Raw genomic sequence first — 15,623 nt, forward strand, 5'->3', positions numbered from 1 at the left:
TATTTTATGTAACTATTTTCTGGTGCTATTTTCCATTACCTTTATCTGTTGTAGAAGATCTCTCAGATCCTCATATTATGTATGAAATGCAAAGAATGTGTGTTCCTGTCATGCTGTGCTTGGATCCCATGAAGCATGTTTCTGGCTCTGTGCCTTGTTGACACAAGATGGTCATAGGAGCATGAATACTGATCTGGAGGAGCCATTTTTGTACGAAAACAACACTGACAGATGTGCAGTCACTGCAGTGAAGTTTACAGTAGAGTGAGACGGATATGCAAACACCACATTGGAGGAACCCTTTTGAGTTAAATTTCTAGTAGAAGCTATTCAAATAGGGATGGGCAGTCTTCTCGCAAGCTGCTCGCAAGAGCTCTCTGAATGTAATGTTGCATGCTAGATGAGTCTGACATCCCTTTAGTGCTTTTTGTAGGTTCTGTCAGGTCATTCAACTGCATAAAGCAGTCTTATTTTAGGTTGTGGAATTTGACAGGATTCCTAGAGCCTAAAAAGGCTTTTTTGGTTTTAGTTCAAAAAAGTGGAAAAAAACAACACCTATAATATATCTGTTTCTTTACGGCCTAAATCTATCAAGCTAAAGCTAGGAAAGTATTACTTCTGTCTCTGTAAGAGATACTTTGGTGTCTGGTGCAAGAGCTTTCATGTCTGTATAGAGCTTTTAGTTGCTCGTATTTTGCCTTGTGATTCATTCATTCCTCTGTTTTCAAACTGGTTCATTACATCATGCTTGCCCTCTAGAGATTCTTTGTTTTAGCTCCTATTCCTAGGAAGGGAGTTAAGGTTTCACTGGGGTACTTCTACTAATTTTGTTTTTACAGGCTGATGAGGAGTTCTTGAATGTTTTTTCCCAGGCACTGTTGCAAAGATAGAGAGGGATGGTGATTTAAGTTTTGGGGTTTTTTAGGTGGATTTTTCTTTTTGAATGTGATTAGACTGTTTCTGTCTTTGTGAAGACAGCATCAAATCCAAATGGGTAAAGAGATGTTTACTTCATGGAGTAGTCCTTCCCTTGGGAAGTCATGATAGGTGAGAGGAAAATAGGTGAGAGTTCCTGTGGGTGCTCAGAGAGGAGTGGAAAACCAGGTATATTGGGTTTTGAATGGCATTGGAAAGCTGGCTGTCGGCCAAGTCAAAATCTTACGATGTCTTCAAGGGAGGATTTTGCAGTAGTGATATAATATTTGAAGAGGTGGCCTAATGAGCTATGGTGAGTACACAAGGCTACTGTAATGTGCTATAACAAGCCTTATGGCTTACCACTGTGTCCTATTTCCAAGCATAGGAGCCCATAATCTTCCAGCACAGGAGGGATCATCACTTCCCTTGGATGGTTATGCTGAATTAAGAAAGGTCTACAATTGCAGGGCATTGCGAAGATGCATAAACCCGCATTGTTAGTGCCAAACTAACTCAGAGAAACTCAGAGAGATCTGTGAAGGTTTTATTGTAATAAAATCATTCATGCACTGCTGTGTGCAGAGGTTGTCCTGGGAACTGAACAAAAAAGCTACTTTATACTTATATCTTCATTTCTAATGACTTTGTGCAGACTGAAGATGTAGTGTAACAGTATTTCAAAGCAGCCAGTGGTGCATCACCATGCTGGGAAATAGATACTTTGGTATACCAAACATTGAGCAATCTTCTCACTCTGTGCGCAGTGGAGGTTGGTTTAGCAGATCTGATATCTGGATGAAGGGCTGCAGTTCTTTGGGTGTGCTTAGTGAGCTGCTTCACTGTTACTGCCCTGCCTTGCGTGACACTAGAGAGATATAGAGCTCGAATACAACAGCAAATTGATATTTTTAGTTCTAGCAACACTGGAGGATTTAAAATGTTGTGCATTTAGAGCAATAAGACATTGCTACGAACCTATCACATTTTAGTAAGGAGAGGATCTCACCAGTAGGATGAGATTTGTCAGTGTGATTATGTTTGCTTTGGGTGATACGTGCTTCAGAACAAGTTGGCTTAATGGCTTCTGAAACTAGAAGAACTCTCTGAGGGCTGGATGCTAGAGAGCATTGTCTGTAGCCTGATGAAATGGTAGGAGTGGGGCATCAGTGAGAAAGTATTTGATTTTGTTGTCTCTTTAAAATAAATAAAAAATAATTCTCTTCACCAGAACCTACAAGCAAACTGAAAAAGGAGGCGTCTCGCTTTACTGCCCTTCATTCTACATTGGCTCGAGTTGTCCCTGCTTCTGTGTCTGCCCAGAAGCATTTAGGTGCATTCAAACTCGACTAGCTGTGATCTGTTTTGATATGAAATAGATGGCTACTTCCATGCACCTCTCTGGATAAATGGAAGCATCTGCAGTGCTGAGCTGCCAAGCTGAATAGTGTTTTCTTTAAGCAGATCTCATACAGAACAGATACGTTTGTGGATTAGTTAAGATGTTAAATGTTGACATGTTTAATGCCAGAAGAAAAGCTAGTGGAAAGCCTTAGCTGTGTATCTTGATACATTCCTGTCAGTTGTAACAAACTGTTACAACAAAATGCAGCCTTGAAGTGATTCTTGCTAAGGAAAGAGAGCTGCCAAATGTCTCCAGGAATATTCAAGTAGTCTCCCCTATAGTCTCTGAAGAACAATCACACGGTCTGTGACACTGCTGGATGATACATTCATCTGGGGAGACCACCCACTTCCTCCTCCTCCTCCGTCTCCTCCTCCTTTTTCCTCCCCGTGTAGCTCCCAGTCCCACAGAGTCCTGTAGCAGATTAAGCGTGAACACTGTGATGTAATTCAGAGGTTGTTTGTTTTCCAAATCACTAAGTCGATTTTATTCTGAGGACGAGCTTTGTTTCTACAACATCTGGTGGGGAGAAGCTGCCAGCAGCATTTATGCTGTGGGTGTATGCCTTTTCTGGTTTTGCTTGTCTGTGCATAAGGAATAAGGGCAAAGGAATGGAGATTTGATTATTTCTTCAAGGTTTTTTTCTTTAGCAAGAATTGCTTGACTTCTGCCAGCGGTGATTTAAAAGCATAGCATGTAACACTACATGGAGTCTGTTTCTTGCTTGCTTATCTTCTAATTGCACTGAAGACATGTTATGGTCCCCGAAATTTTCCTTATCCAACATGCGTATACGACTGACAGCGAAGGGATTGCTCCGAAACATTCGTCTCCCTTCTGGCTATAAGAAAAGCACTGTTATATTTCACACAGGTTTGTATTTTTCATATAACAATTAGAGCATGCATTGGATGTTATCTTGTTTACTTCAGTAGCAGTTTATTTTTAGTAAATAACCATTTGGGGCATAAAAGTTTTTGAATTACCTAGAAGTCTGACTTACAAGCATAGTTTCATATTCTGTGTAAGTGGAAAGCATGAGCTCTGTGTGCATTCATGCTGAGCTGCTCATTTTTAAGATGAATATTCTGTTTATGGAATGCAAATCAGAATTTGCTCTTTCCTTCCTCAGATCTAAAAATAGAACTAGGAAGTTTGTATCATTAAATATTTATCTAATCATTCTGATGGTTATCTGCTGGGAGTTCTGTCATTCCTGTATCATGAGTGGGAGGTGGGACAGGAGTGGGAAACAAGACAGGCTTTCTCAATGTGGCTTTGTCTGTTTGTGAGAAATATTTGAATACTTGTACGTACGTATCTGTTGTCAGACTTGTCATGCTGAATGTCTTATCTGCAAGTATGACGAGAACTTTTTTGTTTGTCTTGATACTAGCATAACAAGTCTGAAGTTTTCTTGCAGATGCTTTAGAGACATTCAAGACAAGTGTTTGTGTTTTCAGAAATGAACATTTAAAAATTTCTCAGCTGCATATGACTTGATTCTTTATTTTAAATGTTAGGTAAAGCAAATAAGTGGAATGGGGATCATAATTATGGATGCTGAGGTTTGTTCCAGGGAATACATGTGTTGTTTTGGTGGAGGGTGGTGATTGTTTCTTAGCTAAGGTAAATGACATTAAAGAAAATGATAGCAGTCTTCATATTACGTAAGTCTTTTCTCTATTGCACAGTTTGTGATTTTTTTTTCTTGCATTTTACTTAGACAGGAGCAAGCAGCGGCATAGACTAGGTTTGCACAGACTCTTCCTGTGAGGGATTTCCTTTCTTTCTTGAACACCGCTGTTTTTAACTAGTCCTTTTTGGAGTTTAGTTTCTGCCAGCCACCTTTCCTTCCTATCCCAGCATTTTACATAGCAATCTAAAAAATTTGCCCCGTTGTTACTTATTCCTGGTGAAATAAATTCAGTTTCTGAGTTTGTCCTGGGTGCTAAACTTAATTATGGTCATAATCTGTGCTGATCATCCAAACTTAATATAGGCTTCTGTTTGCAGCTTGGCTTTTTAGCCAGGATTAAAATACGTTGATGCTAAAAATCCTTAATCAGTGATGCAGGTATATGCACAAAGACTCCCTCATTTTGCTAATGATATGAAATTTTCACATAGCACATATTGCAGGAATAGAAATGCTAAAGGAGAAATGGACAACAGTCTTCCTTAAATATGTTCATTAGCTGCTACTGAAATTTTGTATCATTCTAAAAGAATAAAAATATGTCAAGGTAATTTTATAGTGGTAACAGCCCCCTTATTTTTCATTTGATTGGATATGACAGTAAAAACTGCCTGCAGAATGTCTCTATTAAATACAGCATGTAAAAACTACATTGGTAGACCTGTGTTCCAGTTAAGAAGCACTTTCTTAATTAAGAAGTGCTGAATAGACCTTCTGTATGTTTTTTCTAGCTTGGGTATAATGGACTTTAAAGTTATAAAACTAAAGGTTCAGGTGAATGTTTTCCTCATGTCCCCTTCTGCTTTGCTATATTGCATCTTGCAGGTATTCAGCATGCCAGCAGAAAGCTGACCAGTGATTAGCTAGTGCTGAATGTACCAAAGTAGGGCATCTGAAAACCAGGTCATAGTCTGTAGTGGAGAGTCCAAGTATGCATACATACTGTGGTTTAAAAACAGTGGAATGTGTTGGAAGCTAGGTTGTGATTATTTCAAGTTCATAAAATTCAGCAACAGTAGATCAGACAATGACAGTTTATACCACAAGTCTGAAAGGTTCTTTTTTTCTTTTTTTTTAAATACCAGGAGGAGCCTGGTATTTAAAAAAAAAAAAAAAAAAAAAAAAAAAATCTTACAGCATAGGTCTGAATATCTCTTCTTGTAATGGTTTAATGGTTTAATTGGATTTAAAGATGTGGCTTTTTTCTAAGGTCACATTAGCGATGAGAAATAGAATATATGGGGACTGTGTCAACAAATAAGGCAGGGTAATTGGAAAAAAGAAGAACTTCAGGGTTCGTGCAGGACTGTGAATACGTATGGGAAAGAGGGCATTGCATAAGCATCATTCATTTTGAGTTTTGCTGTAGGCTGTACTAAGCATAATCATGGATTTTACTCATTGTTCCTTTTCACATTAATGTAAACTGCCTTGTATGACTGTACTGAGAAATCTGTGGCAATTGTAGCAATTGGATTTGTCTGTTATATTCTGTCTGATAGTTTGAGGTACAGTAATTTTGTGAACTTGAATGTAACCACTATTGAGATGAAATGGATGGAACTCTTGAATTTCTGTTTTGATTTGATGATATCCTGCAACAGTTTGCGAGTTTCTTCTCTGGTTGTAGCTGGAAGTACAGTTTACACTGTGGTTTGGTTAGTCTAGATTAATCATCATGTCCATAGTGAAACATCCTTGTGATTAAGTGCGTTTACATTACATTACATTTTTGTTTATTGTAGGAATGGAATAAATCTAGAGTAAATTTACTTTGAGGTGTACTGTATATTAAAGTCATCCAGCTTGGTGCCTTGTATCTGATTTCTGTTTTTGTATGCTCTGTGTTGCTTTTGGTTCTTTGTACGCTGAGGTCTCTTCCCCCTTTAAATGCAGGAAAATATCAAAAAGTGATATTTCTGCAGCTACTGGAAGTGCAGTACAGCACTTCAGGAAACATTTAATTTACCTATCATGTGGCTTTCTACAAATAAGCTTTACAAGCAACTGCAACAAAAATCTCAATACTTCACAATTGGATAAACATAGGTTAAATATGAACCAAGCTTTCAGTGATAAAATGTAAATTCTGCTTTAAAGAAATACTTAGTGGTTTGATAAATATTTTACCAAAGAGTGACTAAAATCTTTCTGTGCTTTTCATGCATCAGTAGTGTGACAGATGAAATCATCATCTGTGCATGATTCTGTAAAAAAAACTGCCAGAGAAAGACGTTCCTCTACAAATGTTTCAAATTTTTTAATTTTGAGTTATTTGCATTTCCTTTTGCATAAGGATAAAATTCAACACAAGGAACCAGTTTTGCAAATGGAGATCAAAGTTCCATTGCCTTTTGTTCACAGAATTTGTCCATTGTATAATGACCTATAATGTTGCTTATGTGGTAAATTTTTGTCTCTGGGTTTTCATAAGCCTTTCATGGTGCCATTTTTCTTTTCCCCTTAAGCAAACTGTACTTAGCATTCTTATCCCTCTGGTGGCTTTCATTACTTAGTAAAACTTGTTACACTTAATACTTTGGGAATTAGAAGTGTCTCCAAAGATGTCTGATGTCATTACAACAAACCTAGCTTAGAAAACTTCCTTTCCCCCTTGCTAACAACGCGCAGACATTGCAGTCATGTTTATTGAGCAACTAACAACCATTTCTGATAAAGTATCTTCCCTAAATCTTGATTCAGATGTTACTGCCTGTAGCAGGTAATGATTTCAGGTCTGGATTTTGGCCCTCATTAAACACACAGGAAATTACGTCTGTGCTTAGCAAAGCAGTGCTTTACAGCACATGAACAGAATGTTGAAGATTCTGAAAGCCTAAGGTATCGTGAATTGCTTAACTTTTCATTTTTCTGAAGAATCACTGAAGTACTGATTATTGGCCAGTATTGCAGATTCCTACAGAATCATAGGAAGACACCCAACTCCACTAAGTGTTCTAAACCTGAAAGTCTGCAAGGGATACATGATTCAGTGAAGATGCTAAATATTTGTGTCACCTACCAAGGAAATAGCTCAGGAATGAGAACAGCTTGTCTATTCTGAGCAAAAGTCTTGAAGGCTGAGACTGTTAGCTCCTGAGTTCATCTATTCAGAACTGCGTATTAAATGAGTGGCATGGTGTGCTTGATTTAATAGATCATAGCTTCAGTAGGCATGTAAATGATAGCTAAGTGGAGGATCTCTTCAAGCGGTAAAACTGGCATTTTTGGCGTTGGCAACGTTTTAGTCTTCACAGATTTCATTCAAGCCAGGTATAAAATGAAACTAACTCTAGTTCTTCTCTAACAAACTGGACAGCAAAAAATAGTAGCTTTTTTTTTTTAGTTAATAAGAAAAAAAAAATGAGAACGAAACACCAGAGTCAAAGTAGTTGCCAGTGCTTACACTGTGTATGTATTTTGATAAAGTGTGAAAGTGAATGTAAACAAGGAGCTTTGCTCAGAAAAGCTTAAAAAGAAGGAGAGTACTGTGGAAAGCAGCCTATACTTTCTGGCTCTCAACTATAGTGGGTGTTACTGGGTTTTGTTAATCCTTCATTTACACAGATTAATTATCTTTGAAGAATTCCTCACTTATTTGTCAACATGAAATGAGTGGAATTAATGCTTCAGGAGACAGTTAATTGGAGAGTAAATACAAAAGGCCAAGCAAGATATCTCTGCTAATATCACTGCATATGCTAAATTTGTTCCCATTTGATTTGCCTCACAGGCTAAAAAAAAAAAAAGATCTGGATGTAACTTCTATTGCTGTGAAGTGGGTTTGGCTTTGGAAGTGACAGGCAGCTACAATTACATTAAAAACAAACAAACAAAAACATTAATAGCCTTCCTTAAAATTATTTGAGGTTGGTTCAAGTACTGTAAAGCTAGACTTAAACTTATAAATTCTGCCCCCACCAGTTTGTGCATAAGCAAATAATCAGCAACCATATTAGAAATGGCTTTTAGTTCTGTGAATGCTACCTTACTGCCTTACTACAGTCCATTTAATTTGAGCTTTTTGAAGAAAATTACACTTGGAAATTTCTGTGCTAGAATGCAGCATTTTGAGTCAGTTGGTTTATTGCTATTGTCCCTTCCTTCTTAGGCACAGAAAACTCATGATGTTCAAAGGGGTTAAGGTAGAAGGCGAAAGGTTTCTTGCGTTTTTAAAATCATATTTGGTTAATTGATCTTAAGTACTGTGAAGGTAGTATTGAATAAATTGGGACCCCAGTTTTATCGCTATCACTGCAATTCATGGCACAAGCTGTTAATTTCAGCTTACTGATAGACTGTTACTATAGTGATGTGAAGTTTTCTTCAACTGTTGTTATTGCTTAAAAATAAAATCATCACTGAATGGCACCATGCATGGGAAAGAACTAGGTTTATGTTCTGATGCTGGTAGGGAATGTGCTGGGTTACAGCCAGCTCTAGCTGGTTTCACTAAATATTGTACCAAAGTAATTAGTTTGGAAAGTTATTCTCAGGCAGATCCTCTTTTGGCTTGCCTTCCCTCAGAACAAAATTAGGTGAATTCTATGATAGTCAAACTGGCTAATTTGCTACTTGCTTCACCTGCTCTTCTTTGCTCTTGGCATTTCTACCGTCTGTAGTTCACTGGAGTCATGTTGGTGTCAGAAAGATTTGATTGAATTAGGTCTTATTTTTGAGAAGAGGTTTGTTAAATAATTTATTTCTGTCATGGTTATGCAGTAAACCAGTGCTTCATGATTCTTACTTAGTGATTTGAATTAGATCTATTGAGGTCACCAGCACCTTTCTAATGGCCTACACAAATTGTTTTTTTCCCCATTAACTTTTCCCTGGCATGGAAGGATTGTTTCTTTTCTCTGTTTTAAAGGGAGAAGAAAGTAGCATGTGATCTTCTGAAAAACAAATTAGTCAAAAATATTATGTAGAGCTTTACATATATATATTTTTTAAAGCAACAGCAACAACAAAACCACCAAACTGTTAAGTTTAACTGTCCACATACTCGAACACAAAAATAACCCACCTTGAATTACCTAGCTTGCGACTGGATGAGGTGATTCTCCACAGTTGCTGTTTACGAACTTTCCATTGGAATCATCTAAACTGATGTCCAGTACTTGAAGCAGAGAAGTAATAAGCCTGTGTTTATTTCCCATTTAAATTTGTTATTGCTTCTTTTTGTCATGGTACTGTGCTACTAATGCATTTATGACTAGTATGGGTTCCCCTTCAAGATACTTGATAAACATTTTGTTTGTGATGTTATAGAAATAGTTCTAGTTAGGCAGGAAACAGGACAGCTGGGAACATCTGTGGGAAAATTCTTTATTTGAATGCTCATCCACATCTTAAAGAGAATTTGAATTACTTATGTAGAAAAGTCTGGGAAATATTATCAATAATATTTATTAATGAGTTAAGTTCAGCTTTTCTTCTTCAGTATTGCTTTTAGACTCTCAGATATCTCAGTGGCCTTAATTTTTTCTGCTTGTGAATATTGCCAGCATCAGAAACACATTATTAAACATTGAAAAGATTTAGCACAAAATATATATTCTAATATTATATAGTAAAAAGCAATGTTGGAAATGCTTCCAGCAGAAGAATAAATCAACGGAATGTGTAACACCTTTTCAAATTACTCTGCTCCAAATAAAACAGCAAGCTAGAAGACTTTGTTTTTCTTAGCTATATACGTGTGTACATGCTACTTGTGTATCCAGTCTAAAAATCAGTGCTATCTTCTTTGTTCAAGTATTAAGTAACATCACTTACTCAACCAATTTTTGAAACATAGCTTTGTTGCTTTCGGGAGGGAGGGGGTAAAGTTGCAGTAAGAATTGAATTGTCTAAGCCTGTTAAATGTGTAATGCTGTGTCTTGGGAGGAATGTCTAAGCTAGATGGTAGGCCAAGGAAGAGGAGATATATGAAAAGTGAGTATTTTTCTTGTTGCCTTTGTTAGTGGGGTAGGTAGAGGTTTTTGTAGTCTGTGGTCTAGCACAGGATTTAATATTACATGGGAGTTTTAGCCCTTGCAGTGTGTTATAGGTATATCCCCTGGAGACACCACTGTTATCTGCAGTATCAGCTGCTCACAAAACTGTAGCTCTTCCTTGCACTCACTCAGTTACGCAGAAATGGAAGTCTGCCTCCTTTGTAGTTATTTTGTTGTCTTAAAGAGGCTCAGGGGAACATGAAGCACAGAGAGCAATGCGGTGAATATTCGCAAGTGGACAGGAATGGAATGAGCCTATGACAAGCATGGCAAGCATTCCCTTCTTGATGGGAGCACTGGTGCCTGCTGGGCAGCCTTTGCCAAAGCAGCCTTCAATTGCATGTTTTGGTTAAGAGTCATTAGAATGAAAAGTCCCTTGTTTCCAGGTCTGTGCAGCCAACAGTGGAAGAGCTGCACACCCCTTGAAGGGTGGGGATTTGCATCCTGTGGCTAACAAAAGCTCTGGGAGCTGCCCTGTTCTTTTCTTTGTTTTGAGCTTGGCAAGGTGTCTCTCCGTGGGCTCTGCTGGGTTGCTGCCAGGCACAGTTCCTGAGAAGGTGGTGTGCAGTGTTTTAGGCATATCCCTGGGAGAAATGTTTGCTGCTTAGTAACAGGAAAACTATTTGTCATAACAGGAAATACACAAATAGTTCCTTAACTATTAACGTGACGACTGCTAATATTATGTAAGTACATTTTTTGTAACTTTGGAGAAGGGCACTCTCCAGCAGCACATGGGAGCTAGAGTTTGGCACTTCACATGTCATGCTTTCTGTCTCATAATTTCACTGCTGCATGAGTGAACATTGAGTTTGCATGGATGATTTTGTCTGAAGTGATTCTCTTACAATGCCTTTTTTATTCTGTTGAATAGCAAATTGTTTCATCAGTTGGAGAGCGTTGAAGTACTTTTCTTAGGTTAATTTTACATGTGTTTAACCCATGCTGGTATTCTTTAGAACGTGCTATACTGCTGCCACCTCCTGAGATTCTCCTGAAGCTGTGAGCTTATGTCCAATTATAATGGCTATTTACGTTTTTCTTTCTCCAGAGAATTCACTTCGTGTTAATTGTGCTGATCTGTCTAATCAGAAGGAGGAATAGCGCATGTACTTATACTATAAAGTAGAACAGTAATAAATAAGTGAAAATTACTTTCACTATGTAAATATTTTCTTAAAATATAAACAGCCTTGGAGTCCTGGATACCTGTGGATGCCGGTTATAGTGCCTTAGAAAAACATTTCTGATCTACATTACCTAAGATTCTTACCTGAGCTATGAAACAGTTAAAGAAATAAATAATCCAGAAATTTAATACAAATGCAACAGACCTTTCCTTGCATGATCTCTTAGACATAATAGGGCAGTCCTCTACAAATAATCTGTATTATTGTTTCTATCCACTCTTTGTCCAGTAACTGCTTCTATGTATTTATTTATTAGTGATAGGAAAACACCTAATTGGGAGCTGAACTTGAAACTTTCATCAAGTGAAGTCAGCATAGCTGGGGAGGAGCAGTGTGCTGGGCTGCCGGTTTTGGGATGTGGTTAAATACAAATCAGCTTCTGCTTGAAACAGGGTCATTGGGTGATGCAACAGTGACCAATGTTGAAAATGCTATGCTAGCATTTTATAACCATTTCCTAAGAGCTCTAGGATTGATTCTCAAATGGGTGTTGTAAGTCAAACAGCTACTGTAAAGCTAATTTTTATTCAGTTCATTTCAAGCCATTAAGCTTGATCATCACTGAATTATTATTTTTTTTAATCTCTTGGCAGAACTCGTACTTTGACATCTGAATTCTTTTATATTCTGTTTTTATACTCAAAACATTTCTCTAAAAGATGAATCTGTATATTCCAAAAGGAGAATTTAACTGTTAGCTGTTTATGTTGTAACTTGAAACTGACCTACTGTCTAGATGTTCCTGCTCTGGCAGGGGGATTGGACTAGATGATCTTTAGAGGTCCCTTCCAATCCCTGAAATTCTGTGATGTTATGAGAAAAGCATTAGAATTGAACTCTTTGGTCATTTTTTTGATAGATAAAATATCATTACAGATACTTTAGCACTCATTGTAGTGCTTTCTGTATGCTTAGAATTGCTTTCACGTTGCTTTTTAAAGAGCATCAGTGAATTTGTGTGTAATTTTGGATGTATTTGTCTTTAAGTGGCTGTAGAGATTCACAAACAAAGGAAGATATTGTTGGATACATTCAGAAGCAATCTTGGCACAAAGACAATAACACAAAATATAACCAGTGCTCTGGAGGTTCTTTAAATTCCCATTGCCTGTCCTAGTTTTTCATCGATAGTATACTTTAGGCAGCATTTCAGCCTCGTGCTCAAATCCACTAGTATTTGTTACGGTCATATAACATCAGCTCACATGAGTGTGATTGAATAAGTGGCTTCTGAGTTCAAACAAAAAAACTCTGTCCTTTCTCTCTATCCCTGATAGCTCCAGATACTGCACAAGAAGTGATGTTGCTTATTTGTGCGCTATTCTAGTGGTGAAAATATATTGTACAGTTCTTTTCAAGGAAAGATTGTTTCCCTGCTAGCTACTGATCCTGAAGTGGTATCTGAAAAACTTCCAGTGGTTCAGGAGTACTAAAAAGTATCAAATTCTTGGATCTAGTGTAAAGCTGAGCTGATAGGTGTTCTGTCAGCTAACCAACCATGTGCTATTTGTAAAGAAAGAATTACTGCTTTAATTTCATCAGTTGTACCTGCCACTGATTTAAAATTTGGTGATTTAGTTCAAGTTCCAAATTAGGTTTTGATTTATTTTCTGTGTGGTTTTGTTTTGTTTTGTTTTCATTTATGGCAACAAAGTAGGGCTCCTTAGTACATAAGTAGAACGTGTCTTTCAAACTGTGGTATTATGCTAAATGCTGTGAGATTCTTTAGGCATTGAAACTCAGATAACTCCTTCCTTTCTGGCTGTGCTTCAGATGTTAACTCCCTATCATATGTGAGAACTGGGAGCTACAAAAAGGTTGGACTTGTCATTCTTCTCTCTGGTGTTATCTGAGGGTTTCTTACATGCACATGATATAGGCATGTATGTACAGTTGGCTTCTTTCTGCAACTGCACCTTCCTTTGCCTCTGCTGGAAGCCTTTTCTCAGATGTGAAGTTATCCTAATATTTGCAAGGAGATAAATTAGCAGTCCTGAATGTATTCAAGAAGGGGATGAAGATGGAAGAAAAGACTTAGGATTTGTATTGGGGAAGCAATTGATGGTGTATGGGAAGAGTTTGTGTGTGGTGTGGACTAATCACGATTGGTTTCCTTGTTTCAGTTGACTCTTGGGCTTAACTTTGTAGACAAACTGCAATATGAAGATCAAATATATGTAGCTCTGATGAAGCAGTAGAGGGCACCAGACAACAAGGAGCAACTTCTATAGGAGGTTGGAATGGAGAGAAAAGGTGAAGGAGAGTAAACAGGAATAGAGGGTTATTGTCTCTCTACTTCCCTCTCTTGGTAATTGCATGCCAGGGATGATAGTACTCAGCTGCAATTTTAAGAGAGTATGCAGGAAAGAGGGCTACTTCAGGTGTCTTTTTGTCTGCCTGGAGCAACATGTGAAGTAGAAACTTAATAAATTGTAGACCCTTTACATAAGCATAACTGCTAGCTTTTGCATATAGTGCTTTCTTTTCTTTCCTTCAGGAGCTAAAGAATTCAGTAAATGCTGCCTGTGGTGTATCTGATGAACTGAATTTAGCAACGTGCCTAAAACAATGCTAATAAATTGAGAGAGATTTCAAAAACTTCACCTTGGTTCTTATTGACCAAGGCTGCAGCACACAATAACACATTCTTATGCAATTATTTCTGTCCTTTTGTCATGTTTGCCCTTAAAAGTTGATGAGACTGTGAACCTAAAAAAAAATAAATATTGCAGTGAGAGTTGATTTGTCAGTGCATATGCAGCCAGTCCCTCTTAAATAAAAACATCTATGCTTTAGGTTTTCTATTATTTTGTTGGTTTTTTTTTCTCTCAGATTTATGTACATAGCACTTAATTAATATGCATCAGACTTTGTCATAGTTCAGAACAAACTAAAAATCAAGCACCAGCATTGTTCTTGGTCATTTAAAGAAAAAAAAGATAACATTCAGGCCTGGTACATTGCTGATCTAGTTAGTGCATGTTAGAGTTGTCTTCTGTAAGTTGTATAGCATTTCAGATTTTTTTTAGTTTGCAGTCATCTGTGAATGTATGGTCAACTTCACTAAAAGTTTTGTCTGATGTACATGAGTGATATATACTGGTAAGAAGAAAATCTGTTTCAGATCTAGATGTTACAGCTCCTAGAAGCATGTTCACTAAATATATTACAAACACGATGTTAAGACACAATATACAAGGTGCTTCTGTTCAAACCTCAAACTGTGCTGCTGCAAAATTGGTTTGTGTTTCGTAAGGTAAAAACTATGAAAGGCACAGCGCTGGTATTTAAGAGTGTAAGTCAGATTTGTGTTGGTACTATGTATTCAAATAGCAGACAGCTGTCTAGTGCATTAATTATATGTTTAATGTTCAAGTTTGGGACTCAAGTCCTTTCTAAAGCATAGCTCCCCATCTTATAATCTGTTAGAAAATATGGATATTTTCTAATTGCTTTTTTGTTTTTAAGTGTTTTAATTTGGATTTTTATTGATGTTGCTTTTTATTTCTTAAAATTTCTTTCCTGTCATCTTCACTAATTTTGTCAAAGCACTATTAATTGACTAAATGCGTGGCCATTTGACATCATCTGTACTAAACACTAAATTTGGTGTCAACAAGACTGGAAAAGAAACAGTTACTGAAGGAACGGCAAAGAAACACATCTTAATAATTTAACATAGGGCATGGTTCAAGAGAATCTTTATTGCTGGACTTTCCTTCAAAGCTTTCTCTATGAAAACAGACTGGTTCATCAAGAAATTGGAGTAATGACATGAGTGAGATAATACTCTTCTTTGTGCTTTTATTTTAAAAGCCACCAGCAATTTACAAGTTGATACACTTTCTTATATTTAGTTTAGGTATCTTTACAAATGTCATAATACAGCTTCTTGAAAATCTTTGGTATAACATTGTAGGTTTTAAACAATAAAATCTTCAGGATGTAAGGCTAACACAACTTGGAGATTCTGTACACTTCATCTGTATAGGAAAAAAAATCATACTAAATTACTGGCAAGCTAAATTGTGTATCATTAACATGTTTCTTCTAGGAGGAGAAGTACTGTCTTGCAGGAACCTAAAACAGCTGTACGAGATCAAGAGTCATGTTCTGTAGGACTGGTGACACTTTAATAAAACAAAGATGCAACAGTATTAATCACTTCCATGTGGGCATGGTTTTGGTTGGGAAATATTCAGGCTTTAATGGGTAGTTAATTTTAATAGGCAAGTGTATACAGGGACCCACTTCAAAGGTTGCTGTGAGTGAGAGTATTGGGGTAGGAACTGGAAAGATGATGTAATGAGGAGCATTAGTGCAGTATCACAAACTTGTGTCTTTACTGTTTTGCTTACTTTGGTTTCATGGCTGCTTCCTCAGTGCAGGGAGGAGGATTATCTTTCCTTCTCAAA

The 15,623-nt window shown here is 37.2% G+C and overlaps 1 protein-coding gene across 7 annotated transcripts in view; it reads left to right on the forward strand.

Annotated features, from left to right (window-relative positions):
- Positions 1-15,623, forward strand: part of MTUS1 (microtubule associated scaffold protein 1) — a 111,296-nt gene that overhangs the window by 58,622 nt on the left and 37,051 nt on the right. The window contains exon 1 of one of the 7 annotated variants that reach the window (XM_031588650.2): positions 2,557-3,193. The exons of the other annotated variants lie outside the window; for them this stretch is intronic. Coding sequence (XP_031444510.2) covers positions 3,073-3,193 — 121 coding nt within the window. The 5' untranslated portion in view covers positions 2,557-3,072. Of the gene's footprint in view, positions 1-2,556; positions 3,194-15,623 lie in introns of those variants that run through there. 7 annotated transcript variants of the gene reach the window in all.

Source organism: Phasianus colchicus, chromosome 4 (assembly GCF_987193195.1).
Source record: "Phasianus colchicus chromosome 4, bPhaCol1.hap1.1, whole genome shotgun sequence".
NCBI lineage: Eukaryota > Metazoa > Chordata > Aves > Galliformes > Phasianidae > Phasianus > Phasianus colchicus.